A 21,437-nucleotide genomic window follows, 5' to 3' on the forward strand; every position below is an offset into this window, starting at 1 on the left:
TGCACTGTTTACACAGAATCACAGAAATTGCTAATTAGGATGGGGGGGAGGGGGGGGGGTTGAATCGAGATCGTGATTTTTTTAATGATTAGTCGTGCAGCTATACAATGAAGACATGAATATATGATTGTACATTCTGACCATAGATATAATTTAATATTGGGAAGCCAAGAGAATGACCTCCCTGCACAACATATCTCTGATTGCACAATGTAGAGAGAAGTATTGGTCACTACTAAGTAACGCTGAGCACACACCATACAATCTAATTGTACAATCTCCATCACATACAGGAGCCTTCCTGATTGGATGCTAATGGAAAAGAAATGATACCATCAGACTGTATGGTGTGGCCAGCTGGGACCTGTAGTTCCCCCTGCTTTGGAGACATGCTCCATTGATTCCCTATAGATAAGGGCACACACCTGAAACTCCAGGCCGTAGATCACAGGAGCGTCATCCTCCATATCACTATAGAGAACCTACACGAATCTTCCCTGTAGTATGATCACACACTGATTGTCAGCTCTCCTCCCGGCCTCCGTACTCACTCTTCTTCCTGTTTGCCAGCAATGTTCGCGTGTGAATAAAGTTCATTCATTCGGCTGCGCATGCCCAGAATGAGGGTAGGGAAGTGTGCGCATGAGCAATAGTTGCCGGTAGCAGCTGGAAGTGACAGGAGGGTGTTCTGGGCAGAGCTGTGTACCCGGGGCCCGGCTGTCAGGTGAGTGGGGCGTCAGAGCATTTCCTCCTCTGTGGGGATGGATGCCCCCCCCCCCCCCGGTGTCCTATAATCCCTGGACTGCAGGGTCACTAATAGGAATTGTCCCTGGAAAGGTGACTGCAGTCCTCTGTGCACAGAGTGACCGCTCACTTCTGTGTCATAGTCCGCTCTAAGCCAATACAGTTCTGCAGGAGCTGCATAGACTTATAGTGATGTGTACAAATGTCTTTTTAAAGAAACAATCTTATAATTATCAATGTGATGTGTAGACATCCTGTGAGTAGAGGGGTTCTCTTCAGGACCCTGAGAACCTGTTTGATCCTATGAGTAAGGGGTGGGGAGGATATGTGTGATCCTGTAAGAGGGAGGATATGTGTGATCCTATGAGTAGGGGGGGGGGGGGATACGTGTGATCCTATGAGTAAGGGGGGGGGGGGATACGTGTGATCCTATGAGTAAGGGGGGGGGATACGTGTGATCCTATGAGTAAGGGGGGGGATACGTGTGATCCTATGAGTAAGGGGGGGGGGGATACGTGTGATGCTATGAGTAAGGGGGGGGGGGATACGTGTGATGCTATGAGTAAGGGGGGGGGGGATACGTGTGATGCTATGAGTAAGGGGGGGGGGATACGTGTGATGCTATGAGTAAGGGGGGGGGGATACGTGTGATCCTATGAGTAAGGGGGGGGGGATACGTGTGATCCTATGAGTAAGGGGGGGGATACGTGTGATCCTATGAGTAAGGGGGGGGGATACGTGTGATCCTATGAGTAAGGGGGGGGGATACGTGTGATCCTATGAGTAAGGGGGGGGGATACGTGTGATCCTATGAGTCCGCTCTAAGCCAATACAGTTCTGCAGGAGCTGCATAGACTTATAGTGATGTGTACAAATGTCTTTTTAAAGAAACAATCTTATAATTATCAATGTGATGTGTAGACATCCTGTGAGTAGAGGGGTTCTCTTCAGGACCCTGAGAACCTGTTTGATCCTATGAGTAAGGGGTGGGGAGGATATGTGTGATCCTGTAAGAGGGAGGATATGTGTGATCCTATGAGTAGGGGGGGGGGGATACGTGTGATCCTATGAGTAAGGGGGGGGGATACGTGTGATCCTATGAGTAAGGGGGGGATACGTGTGATCCTATGAGTAAGGGGGGGGGGATACGTGTGATGCTATGAGTAAGGGGGGGGGGATACGTGTGATGCTATGAGTAAGGGGGGGGGGATACGTGTGATGCTATGAGTAAGGGGGGGGGGGATACGTGTGATGCTATGAGTAAGGGGGGGGGGGATACGTGTGATGCTATGAGTAAGGGGGGGGGGGGGGATACGTGTGATCCTATGAGTAAGGGGGGGGGGGATACGTGTGATCCTATGAGTAAGGGGGGGGGATACGTGTGATCCTATGAGTAAGGGGGGGGGATACGTGTGATCCTATGAGTAAGGGGGGGGGATACGTGTGATCCTATGAGTCCGCTCTAAGCCAATACAGTTCTGCAGGAGCTGCATAGACTTATAGTGATGTGTACAAATGTCTTTTTAAAGAAACAATCTTATAATTATCAATGTGATGTGTAGACATCCTGTGAGTAGAGGGGTTCTCTTCAGGACCCTGAGAACCTGTTTGATCCTATGAGTAAGGGGTGGGGAGGATATGTGTGATCCTGTAAGAGGGAGGATATGTGTGATCCTATGAGTAGGGGGGGGGGGGGATATGTGTGATCCTATGAGTAAGGGGGGGGGGGGATACGTGTGATCCTATGAGTAAGGGGGGGGATACGTGTGATCCTATGAGTAAGGGGGGGGGGATACGTGTGATGCTATGAGTAAGGGGGGGGGATACGTGTGATGCTATGAGTAAGGGGGGGGGGGATACGTGTGATGCTATGAGTAAGGGGGGGGGATACGTGTGATGCTATGAGTAAGGGGGGGGGGGATACGTGTGATGCTATGAGTAAGGGGGGGGGGGGGATACGTGTGATGCTATGAGTAAGGGGGGGGGGGATACGTGTGATGCTATGAGTAAGGGGGGGGGGGGGATACGTGTGATCCTATGAGTAAGGGGGGGGGATACGTGTGATCCTATGAGTAAGGGGGGGGGATACGTGTGATCCTATGAGTAAGGGGGGGGGATACGTGTGATCCTATGAGTAAGGGGGGGGGGGATACGTGTGATCCTATGAGTAAGGGGGGGGGATACGTGTGATCCTATGAGTAAGGGGGGGGATACGTGTGATCCTATGAGTAAGGGGGGGGGGATACGTGTGATCCTATGAGTAAGGGGGGGGGATACGTGTGATCCTATGAGTAAGGGGGGGGGGATACGTGTGATCCTATGAGTAAGGGGGGGGGGGGGGATACGTGTGATCCTATGAGTAAGGGGGGGGGATACGTGTGATCCTATGAGTAAGGGGGGGGGGATACGTGTGATCCTATGAGTAAGGGGGGGGATACGTGTGATCCTATGAGTAAGGGGGGGGGATACGTGTGATCCTATGAGTAAGGGGGGGGGGTACGTGTGATCCTATGAGTAAGGGGGGGGGATACGTGTGATCCTATGAGTAAGGGGGGGGGATACGTGTGATCCTATGAGTAAGGGGGGGGGATACGTGTGATCCTATGAGTAAGGGGGGGGATACGTGTGATCCTATGAGTAAGGGGGGGGATACGTGTGATCCTATGAGTAAGGGGGGGGATACGTGTGATCCTATGAGTAAGGGGGGGGATACGTGTGATCCTATGAGTAAGGGGGGGGATACGTGTGATCCTATGAGTAAGGGGGGGGATACGTGTGATCCTATGAGTAAGGGGGGGGATACGTGTGATCCTATGAGTAAGGGGGGGGGGGATACGTGTGATCCTATGAGTAAGGGGGGGGGGGATACGTGTGATCCTATGAGTAAGGGGGGGGGGATACGTGTGATCCTATGAGTAAGGGGGGGGGGATACGTGTGATCCTATGAGTAAGGGGGGGGGGATACGTGTGATCCTATGAGTAAGGGGGGGGGGGGATACGTGTGATCCTATGAGTAAGGGGGGGGGGATACGTGTGATCCTATGAGTAAGGGGGGTATACGTGTGATCCTATGAGTAGGGGGGGTATACGTGTGATCCTATGAGTAAGGGGGGGTATACGTGTGATCCTATGAGTAAGGGGGGGATACGTGTGATCCTATGAGTAAGGGGGAGGGGGGGATACGTGTGATCCTATGAGTAAGGGGGAGGGGGGGGATACGTGTGATCCTATGAGTAAGGGGGAGGGGGGGGATACGTGTGATCCTATGAGTAAGGGGGAGGGGGGGAGATACGTGTGATCCTATGAGTAAGGGGGAGGGGGGAGATACGTGTGATCCTATGAGTAAGGGGGAGGGGGGAGATACGTGTGATCCTATGAGTAAGGGGGAGGGGGGAGATACGTGTGATCCTATGAGTAAGGGGGAGGGGGGAGATACGTGTGATCCTATGAGTAAGGGGGAGGGGGGAGATACGTGGGATCCTATGAGTAAGGGGGAGGGGGGAGATACGTGGGATCCTATGAGTAAGGGGGAGGGGGGAGATACGTGGGATCCTATGAGTAAGGGGGAGGGAAGGGGAGGATACATGTGATCTCTGAGTAAGGGGGAGGATATGTGTGATCCTGTAAGTAAGGGGGGGGGGGCATGTGATCCTATGATTTTACAGATTGTACACTACTACAGACAAAGTTACCCTATTCCCTCTGACTCTATCCTACACACTCTAACTCACATCTTCAATCTCTCTCTCACCTCTGGCATTTTCCCCAATGCTCTAAAACATACACTGGTCACCCCCATACTTTAAAAGCCATCCTTGGACCCTACCAATCTTAACAACCTATGCCCTATCTCCTTGCTCCCCTTTTCCTCTAAACTCCTTGAACGCCTGGTTTACAACCAACTGAGTGACTACCTCATTAAGAATAACCTTCTTGATCCCCTTCAATCTGGATTTCGCCCTCAACACTCCACAGAAACTGCTCTTTTAAAACTCACAAATGACTTACTAACTGAAAATACCAACGGACACTATTCTGTACTCCTACTTCTGGATCTTTCAGCTGCCTTTGACACGATTGACCACCTCCTCCTCCTCAAAAAACTTTACTCCCTTGGTCTCCATGACTGTGCTCTTCAGTGGCTCTCATCCTACCTATCCCAATGCACCTTCAGTGTCACTTACAATTCTACTTCCTCCACTCCTCTTCCCTTCTCCGTCGGGGTTCCCCAAGGTTCTGTTCTTGGACCTCTTTTATTTTCAATCTACACCTCTGCCCTGGGTCAGCTGATAGCCTCTCATGGCTTTCAATATCATTTCTACTCTGACGACACACAAATCTATCTCTCCACCCCTCCGCTCACTCCATCAGTCTCCTCACACATCACTAACTTACTAACAGACATACCTGTATGGATGTCACAACACTTCCTCAAACTCAACTTGTCCAAAACCGAGCTTATAATATTTCCTCCCCCATATGCCTCTTCTCCTGACTTCTCTGTCAAGAGTAATGGCACAACCATCCACCCATCCCCACATGTCAGGGTGCTAGGTGTTATCCTGGACTCTGAACTCTCCTTTCAGCCCCACATCCAATCACTTTCCAAAGCTTGCCGCCTCAACCTCTGCAACATCTCCAAGTTACGTCCCTTTCTAACTAATGAAACCCGATTCACTGATTCCTGATTCACTCCCTGGTTATCTCTCACCTTGACTACTGCAACTCCCTCCTCATTGCCTTACCTTTAGACTATCCCCCCTTCAGTCCATCATGAATACTGCCAGACTCATCCACCTTACAAACGGCTCAGTGTCTGCTACCCCTCTCTGCCAATCCCTCCATTGGCTGCCATTCACCCAACAGATTAAATCCAAAATACTAACAAGTTACAAAGCCATCCACAACTCTGCCCCCAGCTACATCACTAGCCTAGTCTCAAAATACCAACTTATTCGCCCACTTCGTTCCTCACAAGATCTCCTGCTCTCAAGCTCCCTCATCACCTCCTCCCATATCCGCCTCCAGGACTTTTTCCGACCCTCGGCCATCCTCTGGGATTCCCTACCCCAATCTGTCAGACTTTCTCCAAATGTATCCACTTTTAGGCGATCCCTAAAAACATTCCTCTTTAGAGAAGCCTATCCTACTTCCATCTAACAACTGCACTATTTTCTCTATTAGCTCACCCCCCCACAGCTATTACCCTTTTGTATAACTTGACCCTCCCTCCTAGATTGTAAGCTCTAACGAGCAGGGCTCTCCAATTCCCGCCTGTATTGAATTGTATTGTAAGTGTACTATAGTCTGACCCAGTGTTGTAAAGCGCTGTACAAGCTGTCGTTGCTATATAAATCCTTGATGATGGTGATTGAGTGAGGGGGACACACGTGATCCTATGAGTAAGGGAGGGGGACGTGTGTGATCCTGTAAGTAAGCAAGGACATGTGATCCTATGAGTGAGTGAGGGGGGGAGGGGGCACACGTGATCCTATGAGTGGGGGGGGGAGAATGTGTGTGTGTGTGTGTGATGTGTGATCCTGTAAGTAAGGGGGGGGGGCGTGTTTTCCTGTGAGTGAGGGGGCACACGTAATTCTATGAGTAAGGGAGGGGGGACATGTGTGATCCTATGAGTAAGGGAGGGGATGTTTGTAATCCTATGAGTAAGGGGAGGGGGGAGACACGTGTGATCATGAGTAAGGGGGGAGAGATATGTGTGATCTATGAGTAAGGGGGAAGATGTGTGTATGTGTGATCCTATGATTGAGTGGGGGGGCACACATGATCCTATGAGTAAGGGGGGGGGGGAATGTGTGTAATCCTATAAGTAAGGAAGGACATGTGATCCTATGAGTAAGGGAGGGGGACATTTATGATCCTTTTAAGTAAGGGAAGGGGATGTGTGTGTGTGATCCTATGAGTAAGGGGGGGGGTGTGTGATCCTATGAGTAAGGGAGGGGTATGTTTGTAATCGTATGAGTAAGGGGAGGGGATGAGTTTGATCTTATGAGTTGGGGGGGGCATTTTGATCTATGAGTAGAGGGGATCCTGTGCAATCCTAAGAGTAGAGGGGTACCTGTTTCACCCTTTTAAGTAAAGGGAGCCTGCATGCTTCTGTGAGTAGAGGGGAGCCTGCGTGATCCTATAAGTAGTAGTGAGGAACCTGGGAGGTTGGCAACAATATGGGAGCTGCCATTATATAAACTCAAAAACAAAAATAAATGATGATGTCAGAACACCTCTTTCTGTCCTAGGGTGAAAATACTCACTTATCATATTGTATCTGTGGCAGAGCAGTGTTGGCACCCCAGAAGAGTAAGGCCCTGTTCACACATGTATGGGCGATTTTCATGTGATTCTGCGCGTTGCATATAAGCAGCCCATTTACTTTGTTTTTCACCCCAAAAGAACCTTCTGCTCCTTTTTGGGTGACGAGATTAGTGTGAATTATTATTATTTTTTTTTTTAAACGTGTTTTGCCACGATTGCTGCATGACAATAGCAGCAGAATTTCACAGCATTTGGGATGCCATTAAGAATGACACCCAAACACGTGTTTTGCAGTGATTTGTAATCAAGAGCAGAATTGCTGCGATTCTGCCTGCAATTCCATTGCTCTCTTAGAGCCTTATCCTAAAAAGCTGGGAGATTGCTATCTATCGTCCTTTGAAACCTGTAGTTATTGATCTCACCACACACATTCGTTTTGTAGCCCATTGGATATACCTCTCATTTACATAGACAAAGTTGGTCCTTATATTACTTTTGGTATATCTAAAGTTGATTGTACAGTCAGATAGCAACCTATATGATTAACCGAAGTTAAAGTGGTTCTAATGTCAAAAGTTTTTTTTTTTTTAACTTAATGTATTACCTGCATTAAAGTGGAGGTTCACACAAAAATGTAACCTCCGCTTTTCGGAACCCCCCCCCCCCTCCGGTGTGTCACATTTGCCACCTTTCAGGGGGTGCAGATACCCGTATAATACAGGTATTTACACCCACTTACAGGCATAGACTCCTGCATCTACGAGTCTACGCCTCTGCCCGTTTGCACCCCCCCACTGTCTGCTGGGAAGCACACGGGTCCCAGAGACAACAGGGACCATCCAGATTGGGAGACTCGCGCATGCGCTGTAGTGAAGTGAAGCTGCAAGGCTTCAGTTCCTGATTCACTTACCAAAGATGGTGGCAACACCCAAGAGCTGAGCTACAGATCGGCTTTGGGTGCCGACATCGCGGGCACCCTGACTTAAAAAAAAAATCATTTTGGCAGACCTCCGCTTTAAGGTAAAAATAAAAAAAGGTTACCTGAGTCCTCTTTTGATCCAGCGGTGTGCCTGTCTGTAACAGTCTCTAGTCTCTCACCACAGAACAGACTGAGAAGAGGGGTAGACATTGGCCACCCTGTGTGTGTCTGTGTGTTTATAGACACACACACAGGCTAGCTTGGCAGCACACACGCACATGTTCCCCCATAGCACACGCAGTCAAGGAGCAGAGAGTGCCAGCAGGGGAGGTAAGGGACCACTCTGTGCAATATCCTTACACATAGCAGTTAAGTAGAACATATATATATTTTATTTTTATTTTTTAGTGAAAAATTAGGAGCCTTCAATATCACTTTAAAGTGTAATTAAAGGCTAGAACTAACTAAGCTTATAACTGCTCCTACTCCCCTTCCAACTTCTATACTAACTGCCTTGTTGTAGAAGGAATGTGTATATACTTAACGATTCTCAGAGCTCTCTGATCCAATCACGTGATTGGCTCCCAGCATCCATTTTTTTTCATGCTCTCTCTTCTCCCCTGAAGCAGGCTGCTGAGGAGATCATGTGACTGGAGCGGAGCTCTGAGAATAGGTAAATATAAGCATCTTCCCTTTTCAGGGTAGCTAGTATAGGAGTTAGAAGGTGGCTAGGGGTCAGCCCCCCCCCCCACAACTTTGTCCCATGTAAATGGGCATAAAAACCCCTAATGAACACTGCTTGTAGATATCTCCTTGCTTAGTATTGTTGTAATCCTTTTTGTTCTTTAGAATAATGTCACTGAGCATGTCCAGATATCCCCTGATTTATGGCACACTCTCTATGTCTTATCTATCTGTTATCAGGACTTCCTACCACACAACACTGAACTCCCAGGAGGCTGCTAATCACTCAGAGCTTCCTCCTACACACCATGTGACCATGTGACATCACATGCAGTGTAAAGCAGGACATGGGACAGAAATAACTGCAGTCTTATCAGCTGAAGCTGATAGGACTCATACAGGAAAACACTAGATAATCAGTACAAGTAAATACTATGAAATAAAACAAGTCAGCTATGAACAGGGAAGCAGGGTTGCCATAGAAATGTTGGATTAAGAAGGAGGCTTGGTTAACGGTACAGGAAATGCTCAATGTAAGGGCAGAAATACACTTCACTGTGGACTCAGAAAACCATATTTAAGATGGCGCTGCCTAACCCTTGGAAACAATTTTTTAAAGTTTCTTTAAATGGTAAGTAATATGCAATTTGGGCTGGATTACAGTGGCTATACTTTGATAATTACTTATTCCAATGGACTAAATGAAAAGCAGCATCAGAGTGGGAGAGTTTACTTCCTCTTTTAAGTGATATAATGTGCCTCTGATGATTATTATTTGACAGTTGACCAGCCAATAACATGATAGTATTTTTTATTTATTGTTTCCTTAGGAACAATGGAGAACCCAGATAACTGCCTAGAAAATGACATGAAAGAATCTCACAACAGCATGGCTGAAGGTGACTTTGTAGGACTATCATCTGACAAAAGTGCACATGTACAAGAGGAGATCCTACTTCACGAGGAGACCATTGATCTTGATGCTGACACCTTTGAATCTGAAGAAAATGTCACCCTGTCTGAAGATTCTGGAAACTTGCTAGACAAACTTAATGAGCAGATGATGGAAAGTGTGATCATCTCTGACTCCCCGAACATCAGTGAGGATGATGCTGGAGATCTTGGCTGCCTTCAGGACATTGTTGATGAAATTGAAAGTAGTGACACCATGGGAATGGGGCAAGACACAGATAAGGAATACAATCAAAGTGTAAATAGCAAGAATAGCTCTGAGTTAGATATTACTCCTGAAAACTCTGCTTCAGACAAGTTGCCTGTATGCGACACATCTGCCCAGCTTCCGGATCAGCCGGCTGAAATGAATGAGGGGATCGTTACCAATGTACAGACACCAGAAATTGAGCATAAAGAAGAATTTTTAATTCCAGTCATTAAATCTTCTCCAGCTGAGGAAACTATCCCAGTCTGTACCATCTTCAGCCAGGCTAATACACAACAACCCTTTTTAGTCCACCATGGCTTTGAACCTCAAATGGTCAAGTCGCCAAGTTTTGGAGCGGAATTTAAAAGCACCATAAAGGCTCAAACACAAGTTGTCCAGCCAAGTCCAAGCCTAAGCAACTTTTTCTCTGATAATGTAGGACCTAATTCTACTGCTTCGGACTTCTTTGATTCCTTTACCACCTCTTCTACGTTTATCTCGGTCAGTAATCCAAATGCAGCACCTTCTGTTGCTGAAAGAAACCCAGCACCTATAACTCCAGATGCGGTCAATTCTCAGAACCCTCCTGCCGTTAGTTTTTTCTTGGGTAATAACTCTTTAGACTCAAATGGCTCACCCGCTTCTGTGGAAATACCGCAGTCCCCAAAACCCTTCTCACAAATCCAGAGTGTGTTCGCTGGAATTGATGACCCATTTGCCACTGCCCTAAACATGAGCGAGATGGATAGGAGAAACGATGCTTGGTTGTCATCTGAGGAAACGAGAAACATCCTTATCTCTGTAGCCACACAGCAGTACAACCCTGTCTTTATTGATAAGGAGAAGCTTACTATGCCAGGTTTAAAGTTTGATAATATTCAGGTAAGTGATTACATGTGAATCATGCATAGTAAAAGACTTGCACCCTTTTTCTACAGAGAAAAGACAATGATGGGTATTTGTATATAGGAAAACCGGTTTGCAAAAAGTGTTTCCAGTGTTTGGAAGCTCTTGGTATTGCTGTTCTGTAAGTGTATCTAAAGCCAACATCAAGAAAAGTGAATTCTTTTTACTTTTATTTTCATTTGCGCACACTGCCTGTTGTATCATGACAACACTCACTCTTCTGTATCTGCAGGCATCACCCAGGTACCGTTCTTTAGAGCAGACGTTCAGCTTACTTGTAATAACTACCGGTGTGGCTAAGCAGCCACTTGGCTGACATTACAAGCAGCACGAGGGGACGTCCCCGCCGCTCCGCCCGGGTCTTCTGCACCACCGTCTCAATCGGGTTTCGGATCTAGTAACCCAGGAGGGATGTCATGACATCACTTCCTGTTTACTGGAGCCTTAAAGGTGCCAGTTTTAAAAAATAGAAAGTATTCAAAAACGATCTTGGCGTTTTGAATATTTCAAGTGCGGAGGAGGGGTTTGGGGTCTTATAGACACCAGATCCCTCCATAAAGAGTACCTGTCGCTGCCTATTATTGTCACAAGGGTTGTTTACATTCCTTGTGACAACAATAAAAGTAATAAAAAAAAAAAATAATTAAAAGGACCGTGTAAAAATATAAACTTTAATTGTACAGAATATTGGCACCTGATATCGGCTATCAGCCTGAAAGGCAGCCAAAAAATCGATATTGGCCTTTTAAAAAACTATATCAGTCGACCTTCTAATATATATTTGCTTTATAACCACTTTAACTGACCTCATCTGCAGGTGCAAGAATAAAATAGTACAAAAGTAACATTTTTACTTTGTATCTGTCTATAGTTGCATCTGGAGCAGTGCTTATAAACACTGATTCAGGCTGCTTTTTTGACAGCTGACAACTTCTCAATGATCCCGGCTTTGGGCAATTGCTTTATACTGGGAAGGGGAGTCCCAGCAGCATGGGAAGAGACGCTGGACATGCTACACGCATCCTGTGTATAGTGATGTTTTTTGAGGATGTCCAGCTCGCCCAAAGTCTGCCGCTAGTTAAGCAGTACTAATAAATCTCTGTTATACAGCCAAAATTGGATTTAAAGCACACATCCATTATAAGAGTACATTTTATATTGGATTTGCCAGGATAAGTTCACATAAGACATATTTAAATTGTAGACCTTCCCCGTATATGTGGTGTACAACGTAAGGAAATTATTGCATGAGAGTGGCATTGATCCACTTCAATCCCGGACACTTTTACCCCCTTTCTGCCCAGGCTAATTTTCAGCTTTTAGCGCTGTCACACTTTGCATGACAATTGCACGGTCATGCAACATTGTACCCATGTGACATTTTTATATATATTTTTTTTTTCACAGAAATAGAGCTTTCTTTTTGTGGTATTTAATCACCACTGTGTTAACTGGTGTGGCGGTGACCAGGAACATTGACTGGTAAAAGGGAAAAAAAAGATAAAAACATTTTTTTAACCACTTTCAGACCGGACCATTTTGCTGGCCAAAGACCAGACCACTTTTTGCGATTCGGCATTGCATCGCTTTAACTGACAATTGCGCAGTCGTGCGACGTGGCTCCCAAGCAAAATTAAAGTCCTTTTTTTATTTTTTTTTTATTTTTTTCCCACAAATAGAACGTTCTTTTGGTGATATTTGATCACCTCTGCGTTTTTTTTTTTTTTTTTTTTTGTATTTTTGGGGGTTTTTTTTGCGCTATAAACAAAAAAAGAGCAGCATTTTTGCTATATTAAATATCCCCCAAAAATGTATAAGAAAAAAAAAATCCTCAGTTTAGGCCAATAAGTATTCTGCATAGTTTTGGTTAAAAAAAATTGCAATAAGCGATTCGTTTGCGCAAAAGTTATAGCGTTTACAAAATAGGGGATAGTTTTATGTCATTTTTATTAAAACATTTTTTTTTATTTTATTTTTTTTGATTGCGACATTATAGCGGACACATCGGCATTTTTGACACATTTTTGGGACCATTCACATTTATACAGCAATCGGTGCTATACAAATGCACTGATTCCTGTGTAAATGACACTGGCAGTGAAGGGGTTAACCACTAGGTGGCAGTGTAGGGGCTAAGTGTTTCCCAGGGGCGTGTTGCTAACTGTGGGGGGTGTGGCTATATTTTGCACGTCGCTGATCTCTGCTCCAATCACAGGGAGCAAAGATCAGTGACACTGTTGCTAGGCAGAACAGGGAGATTACTTGTTTGCTTTAGCATCTCCCCATTCTTCCTCCCCTTGAGACAATCGCGGGTATACCCACGGCGATCGAGTCCGCGGGACCTGCGATCAGACTAATGTAGGTCCCGACCGGCACACGATGGCATGGCGGCAAATTTAAAGGGATGTACTTGTACGCCCATTTGCCTGTCCGTGCCATTCTGGAAAAAAAAATCAAATAAGGAACTTTGAAGCAAAATAAGTGTCATGCAGCAGCCTCCCCACTGCCATCAATGCAGCCTGACCAATGCCCATCTGCAGCCTAGAGGGGACAGAGAGGGGGGCGGGATGAGCGCTGACAGATAACATACAGTGTGAATCACCTATGATAGGCAGAACAGTGGTCCAATGGTGGCCCAGGAGATAAGACTTCCTAGTACAGAGGCCGCCAAGTAAACAGGAGATTATAACTGTATGCAATCTGATGGCCTCGTCCCGCTCCCCTCCCTGTCCCCTCCGAGGCAGCTAAAATTGAAGTATTGGCGTATAACACGCACACGCTATTTTCACCCAATTTTCATGGTGAAAAAGTGAGTGTTATACGCCAATAAACACACACACACACACACACACACACACACATCATATAAACATATATTTTTACATGTTGTTTTTTTACTGTGACCAGAGCAGAACAGTGCTTTGGGAAGTCATCAGCATTTTTTTTTTTTTTTTACGGTTTGATTATAAGCAAACATTTTTACAGAATGAAAGTGTGTTTTCCGTGTGTATTGTTGTGGTTGGCTGTGGTACAAAGATATACTCCTTGATATTATGAGAAATCCAGAATCCTTTTAACTTTCTGTGCACAGAACTGAAATCTCAATTTTATCAGCTTACTAAGCTGAACTACATGGCCCCTCTTACCTATGCAATGGAGATCAGTAGGGGGGGGGGGGTGTTGCAAGCTCAAGTCAAGGGAACAGCCTGGGATGACAGTGGTAATCGCACGATCAAAATGGCGGAAAAAAAAGTTGATGCAGCCCAGAGGCATAACTAGAACCTTCAGGGCCCTGTTGCAAGAAAAAAAGAAGAAAAAGTGGCGGAACACCAGGGCCCAGTCGCAAGTGTGACCTTTGCAATCCTAGTAAGTTCTGCCACTGGTATCAGTCGTTTTTTTATTTTATATATATATATATATATATATATATATATATATATATATATATATATATATATATATATAACCCCATTATGTTAGTAAACGTCTCAGACCTGGTTCACATTTTTGTGTTTTTGGTGCGTTTTGCAGAAATGCACTACAGTTCATTTACATGGTTTCCTATGGGACACGTTCACATCTGAAAGGGTCAGGGACTTTTAACGCAAAATGGTTCTTTATTGGTTCAATATACTTCAATGGAGAAGCTGCAGAAAAGCACGTAATGCATTTTTGCAGCAATGTGTTTTTTAATCTCCCAAAAAAAAAATGCAAATTGCAGTAAAATCACGTGCGCAAAAATCAAAACATACAGCAAAAAGCACCACAGAAACAGATCAAAAGCAAACTGCATATGTGTGCACCGAGCCTTATGCTGGCCACACAGATCAATTTTCAGATGAGAATATTCAGACGAAAAATCTTTGTACATTCACTGAATGAAAGAATTTTGTTTGAAATTTTCACTTGTTTTTAACATCCTGTTTTTAAAATTAATGTAATTTCTGAACAAAAATCGCATACACTGTCTGAAAATTCCTTTGACTAAGAAGTTTTCTATTTCCAAATTTTCCCGTCACTGTGGTTGAAAATGTCAATTTGATCCACTTTTTTTTTTTTTTTTAAGGTTATTAATCGAAACAATAATTGGCCAACTAATCGATTATGAAAATAATCGTTAGTTGCAGCCCTAGTCTAAGCAGACCTCCTGATGTTCCACCTTTTGAGACAGAAAGGAGATTGAGGACACATCCCTCAATCTCCATCCCTATGGCATCAGCTGCACAGAATGCATGAACAGAAATAACTCTGTACAGAGGCTTCTTGTTCATTCACAAACTAAAGCATAGTAAACACAGTTATGAATTAACACAGTTTACTATGCTTCAGTTATAAATGGACAGATTTAGTGATTGGTACGGATCACTGACTATTTATTTAGACAAGGAAGGGGCCAGTAAACTACACATTTACCAGCCCCCTTCATGGTCGTTGCAATGCAGTGTCCCTCCTCCTCTTGTCTGTGTACAGGAGAACATCAGAGCCTAAGAGGAGGAGCTGGCTTCAGTGTGCTCTGTGTGCAGGCAGTCTCGGTGGTGAGACATGCCGGCTGCCACAGAGGAATGCGATCAACAGTGTGGGACCCCCCCGCAAGAGATGTGGGCAGGTGAACCAGGTGCCCACGCTAGCGCACAGAGTTAGGCAAGTAACCAGAGCTCCGGGATTCAGCACAGAGTGCTTTATGCTGACGCTAGCTCTGGGCTCCCCCACGGTGGGGTAACACCAGGGCCCGATCGCAAGTGCAACCCTGATAGTTCTTCCACGATACCACCACATCTGTCTGCAAAGTGTTTTTATTGAGTTAAGTTTAGGGGCATTGGAACAAAAAAAAGCCAAAAACGTCTAAACATGAGTTTAGACGCAACAGTGTGCATGAGTACTTACCGTATTTATGGGCGTATCAGAGGAAAATCGGGGGAAAATCATGGGTGCATGTTATACGCCGATCCCCCGCTGATTGTGAGCTGCTCTGCGGCTTTCTGAAAGCCAAAAGCCGCCGAAAATAGCCGAAAGCTGCCGAGAATGGCCGAGAGCTACCAAGGGCCGCCGAGATACAAAGGACATCCGCTCTGTATCTTGGCGGCGCCATTTTTAAGCGGCAAGCCTGCAACGATACTGATAAGGCTGCATTGATGGGCATTTAAATGTAAGTGTTTTTTTTTTTTTTTTTTTTCTTAAACTTCCCTCCTAAACTTGGGGTGCGTGTTATACGCCGGCGCATGTTATACGCCGATTAAATACGGTAAATTTCTACTCTTTGGTTTAGATGCAATTCTAATGCCCCGTACACCCGACCAGACTTTTCAACATCAAAAGTCTGACGGAATGATTCCGGCAGACTATTCGAACGTGTGTGGGCTGCAGCGGACTTTTGATTTGCAAAAGTCTGACAGACTTTAGAAATAGAACATGTTTCAAATTTTTCTGACAGAACTCTGCCGGACCCAGTTCCTACTGAGAAATCCGCTCGTTTGTGTGCTAGTCTGATGGACTAAAACCGACGCTAGGGCAGCTATTGGCTACTGGCTATGAACTTCCTTATTCTAGTCCAGTCGTATGTCATCACGTTTGAATCCGTCGGACTTTGGTTTGGTTTGTCAGACTTAGTCCCTCAAAGTCTGGTCGTGTGTACGCGGCATAAGGGTCTCTTGTATGTATTTTTTTTTTTTTTTTTTTTATTCATTTTTTTTTTTTTTTTTTTTTTTTTTCACCTGGTGATCCTGCCAGTAACATAGTTGGGAAGGAAGTAACTTCTGTGAACTACTTAACTTTTTCTAGATAATGAAAATAAGGGGAGGTGTTCAAACAAGGGTGACAACTCCTTTCCTCCATGTGTACAGTGAGTAAACGTCCCCCTAGACTTATTTACTAATTTCTCCTCTCATCTACATTACATGGGGAGGAGGGCTTATTTAGCTCACCGATTAAAAGTTGAGAACATAGTTTGAAATTTCAGTTCGGGGCACAGGAAGTGACGAGGACACCAGACTTTATCGAGATAAACAGGCATTTTCTGTACAGAAAATACACTTAGATTATTTCATTTTTTTTCAATGGCAACTAAAGTCAGCACAGTTAAATCTGAGCGCCACCCAAAACTTGTCCTCACCTCGGCTGGCACCTTTTGGTGGGAGCGGGGGAGCAGGTACCTGGTTTTGACAGGAACCCACTTCCAGCTCAGTTTGACCCCCTTCCCCCGCAGCCACCCCATTCGCACATGCACAGTAGGAATCCGGCAGTGAAACCACAAGGCTTCACTGCCTGTTTCCCTAAAGCCTCATACACACGGTACGATTGTCGTCCAACCGTTCGTCTGATTTTTGTCAAAAGGGTGTGTGCCAGGATCTTGTCTTGCATAATAACGGTACACAATTGTCGTGCCACAAACACGAACGTAGTGATGTACTACGAGGAATTTCAGCTCTTGAGCACCACCGTTTGGGCCCCTTCTGCTAATTTTGTGTTTGGTGAGCATTGATTCCAAGCATGTGTGTTTGTACTTTTGACTTTTACCGTGTGTACGAGGTTTTAGTCAAGGTGGCTGTGGCAGCACCCGATAGCTGATTGCAAAATCTGCTCGGTGAGGGCATAACTGGATTCTTGGACAGGTAAGTGTCCTAATTAAAACCTGCAGTATTTGTAGCTGCTGACTTTCTGGTAAACTGAAAGATACTACATTTTTGTGCTTGGTTTTAGATACTGTATCCTTTAAGAAAACAAACAAACCCAGCACATCTTAGGCCCCTTTCACACGTGCGGACCTTATGTCCGTATTTCATCCATCCGTTTATGGATGGAATATGGACATGCATGCATCCCTATGGGATAGCGGATGTCAGCAGATGAGCATACGCTGACACCCGAATCATCTGTCCCCGCTATGGTCTGATTCTGCAGACGGAGGAAAATCCTAATTTTCTATCCGTCTGCCGAGCAAATCGGATGAACACGGACTCACGGTCTGTGTTCATCCGATTTCCCCCCCCCCCCCCCATAAGGGAGAGCGGAGATCTGACAGGGCAGTCCCTGCACAGTGTGAAGGGACTGCCCTGTTTTCTGCCAACTCAGTGGGGATCAACGGAGCAATTCCAGCTGAGCAAGCAGATTTTCACGGGGTGGAGCATCACAGATCCGTCCCGTGTGAAAGGACCCTAAGGATTGGGTTTAGATACACTTTAACCATTAAAGCAGAGTTCCACCCAAAAATGGAATTTCCGCTTTGAGGGAGGGGACCCCTGACATGCCACATTTGGCATGTCATTTTTTTTGGGGGGGAGCCGATACCCTCTTTTTAGTGTCCCAGCTCCCACTTCCTCCCGGCGCACCGTTGCACCGGAAGGGTGATCGCCTCTCCCCCCTCCCTCTCAGCAATCTTCTGGGACATGTCACAGGTCCCAGATTATTACCCGGTCAGTCACCGTGCGCCTCGTGCATGCGCAGTGGGTACCAGACTGTGAAGCCACACCCGAGTGCCCACAGTTACAATGCTGGCACCGCAGAGAGGAGGGAGAGATGGGTGGAGCTTCGTGCGCCCGCATCGCTGGACCCTGGAACAGCTAAGTGTCCGATTATTAAAAGTCGGCAGCAGCTGCAGTATTTGTAGCTCTTTTATTTTATTTTTTTTCTAAGCAGAACTCCGCTTTAAACACATGGGCACGGAGTCTGGAAAGTATCGGCTTCAGTGAGAATTTGACAAGCTTGGAGCAGCTTTTGTGAAGTCTTTAAAGCACCCTTCAGCTTTTCACCTGCTAATGCAGAGACCATGTCAGCTATGCAGGCAGATGAGAACACAGAGGTTTGTGGACTAATATACACAAGTGAATGATGCTTCACTCTTTTCCAACCAGAGGTGTTTGTGCCTAAATGGTTTTCAGGTTCCTACAAGAGTTACTCTCCAAATCTAAAGATAGAACTTTTTTTTTTTTTTTTCATTTTCAATAGAGTAGGAGAGGTTTGAAACTGCGTTTTTATTTATTTATTTTCAATCTGTCTCATTAGGAAGATTTCCCTTCTGTAAACAGGAAATGAGAGGATATCTTAACAATGTGAAGGAAATGACCACATAGTTGTCACATAAACAAGTGGTTAATTAATAACAGTGTAAGGCTGTTAAAGCCTAAGCTTTTTCAAAAAAAATAAAAATAAAAACCAGCACATAGGGCAACACAGTGGTTAAGTGGCCCTTCTGCTTAGCAGCAATAGGGTTGTCTGTTCTGGATCCCAACCATGACACTCCCTGCCTGGAGTTTTCTCACTCTGTGCCTGCGTGGGTTTCTTCCGGGTACTCCGGTTTCCCCCCACACTCCAATGACATACTGGTAGGTTACATGGTTTCTGTCTAAATTGGCCCTAGAACATGAGTTAGGAACCTTGGAGTGTAAGCTCCTTGGGGGCAGGCACTGATGTGAATGTGCCAGGGTGGATTTGATTTAAATCACTAGTAAAAAGGCTTGATTTAAATCAATTCGATTTTAAATCATAATTTTTAAAGAGCGATTGTCATCTCTGTCCCACAGCGGCTGCTCATCTGACCCGCTGTTGACTCACCGACAGTCCCATTCACTTTCATGGGACGGCAGGTGAGTGGATGGCCGCTAACTGGCGCTGCCATGATGGATCTGAAATGACAAGTGCTCTTTAAATGTAAGGACTTATTCTTGTTGGTAGTTAGAATCTTTAATATTTGCAAACAAAATGAAGGTTTCCTATTTAGAAAAAGCTGTCAGGTTAGTAAAACAGCGATATCAGAACTGATTCAATCAGTTTGTAGTGTACATAGATTTGCAAAACAATGGGATAAAGAAATATTCCTGAACTTTGTTTTATCTCATGGTTAGTGTGAAATTGTGGGAACGCATCAATGCGGTGCATGTTATCTCAGCTTGCAGAGCTTGGATTCATTGAATACAAAAATGTAAATATTGCAGAATATACAGCCTCGGGCTACATAACTAAGCTCCATTTCATGCTGAATAAACTAAATTATTAATGTATCTTAACCGCTTGTGGACCAGCCGCCTCAGTCTTGTGGCAGGTTGGCTCCGCTGCGCAAAATCACGTTATTGTAGGTGATCTTGCGAGGCTTGCGTAGTGAGCTCCCTGAATCCGACCGCGGGTCCCACGCACTCGATGTCCGATACCCGCGATCGTTTCACAGAGAGGAAGAACGGGGAAATGCTAATGTAAACAAGCATTTCCCCATTTTGCCTAGTGACATTCACTGATCACAGCTCCATGTAATCGGGAGCGGTGATCAGTGTAATGTCACACACAGCCTTCCCACAGTTAGAATCACTCCCTAGGACACACTTAACCCCTGCAGTGCCCCCTCCTGGTTAACCCCTTCACTGCCAGTCACATTTACACAGTAATCAGAGCATAATCGCACTGATCGCTGTATAAATGTGAATGGTCCCAAAATAGTGCCAAAAGTGTCCAATGTGTCTGCCATAATGTCGCATTCATGATAAAAATCGCTGATCGCCGCCATTACTAGTAAAAAAAAAAAAAATGATTAAAAATGCCATAAAACTACCCCCTACTTTTGTAGACACTATATCTTTTGCGCAAACCAATCAATAAATGCTTAAAAAAATGTAGAAAGAAAAAAAAAATATGAAGAAGAATACGTATCTGCTTAACTGAGGGAAAAAAATTTTTTTTAAATATTTTTGGGGAAATATTATAGCGAAAAATTGTCGCTCTTTTTTGTTTATAGCACAAAAAATAAAAATGGCAGAGGTTATGAAATAACACCAAAAGAAAGCTCTATTTGTGGGGAAAAAAAGGACTTCAATTTTGTTTAGGAGCCACGCCGCATGACCGCACAATTGTCAGTTAAAGCGACGCCACGCCGAATTGCAAAAAGAATGCTCTGGTCTCTGGCTAGCCAAATGGTCTGGGGCTGATGTGGTTAAATAGTAAACTATCTTTAGAGTTTTACTCCAAAAGCATTTTATTAAAATAAATTTTTGATAAAAATCTGATTTCATTTATCCACTTTACGAACGGCGCACGACGATGTACGTCCATTTTTTCAAGAGGGGTATCTCGGTAACGGCAGCAGCTGCTGCAACAACCGAGAGATTCATCTCTTCAGGTGCCGGTCGCATGTACGATAATGGTGGTCTCCACGGCGGGTTCGCCGCAAGATCACCATTATCGGCGGCAGGACTCGATGCAGCATTATCTTTCACAATATAAAAAAAATTGGGCTAATTTTACTGCTGTCTTATTTTTTTTTTTATTCAAAAAAAGTGCTTGTAAGAATGCTGTGCAAATACGGTGTGAAAAAAAGTATTGCAATGACCGCCATTTTATTCTCTAGGGTGTTAGAAAAAAAAAAACAATATATAATGTGATTTGGGTTCTAAGTAATTTTCTAGCAAAAAAAAAAAAAACTGTTTTAAATACGTAAACACCAAGTGTGAAAAAGAGGCCTGGTCCTTAAAGAGGAAGTAAACTCTCCCACTCTGATGCTGCTTTTCATTTAGTCCATTATAATAAGTAATTATCAAACTATAGCCACTGTAATCCAGCCCAAATTGCATATTATTTACTGTTTAAAGAAACTTTAGAAAACTTGTTTCCAGGGGTTAGGCAGCACCATCTTAAGTATTGTTTTCTGAGTCCACAGTAAGGTGTATTTCTGCCCTTACATTGAGCACTTCCTGTACTGTTAACCAAGCCTCCTTCTCAATCCAACGTTTCTATGGCAACCCTGCTTCCCTGTTCATAGCTGACTTGTTTTAT

General features: G+C 44.8%; 2 protein-coding genes across 2 annotated transcripts in view; one reads left to right on the forward strand and one right to left on the reverse strand.

Annotated features, from left to right (window-relative positions):
- Positions 1–589, reverse strand: part of EIPR1 (EARP complex and GARP complex interacting protein 1) — a 364,672-nt gene extending 364,083 nt beyond the window's left edge. Inside the window, exon 1 of the mRNA XM_077488730.1 lies at positions 426–589. Within this exon, the coding sequence (XP_077344856.1) occupies positions 426–467 (42 nt within the window). The 5' untranslated portion in view covers positions 468–589. The remainder of the gene's footprint in view (positions 1–425) is intronic.
- A 10-nt stretch (positions 590–599) lies between these two features.
- TRAPPC12 (trafficking protein particle complex subunit 12) overlaps positions 600–21,437 on the forward strand; it is a 201,709-nt gene continuing 180,871 nt past the window's right edge. Inside the window, exons 1-2 of the mRNA XM_077488729.1 lie at positions 600–724; positions 9,448–10,661. Coding sequence (XP_077344855.1) covers positions 9,453–10,661 — 1,209 coding nt within the window. The 5' untranslated portion in view covers positions 600–724; positions 9,448–9,452. The remainder of the gene's footprint in view (positions 725–9,447; positions 10,662–21,437) is intronic.

This window comes from Lithobates pipiens, unplaced genomic scaffold (genome assembly GCF_037356315.1).
Source record: "Lithobates pipiens isolate NorthernLeopardFrog02 unplaced genomic scaffold, aLitPip1_a1.2 Scaffold_18, whole genome shotgun sequence".
NCBI classification, from domain to species: domain Eukaryota; kingdom Metazoa; phylum Chordata; class Amphibia; order Anura; family Ranidae; genus Lithobates; species Lithobates pipiens.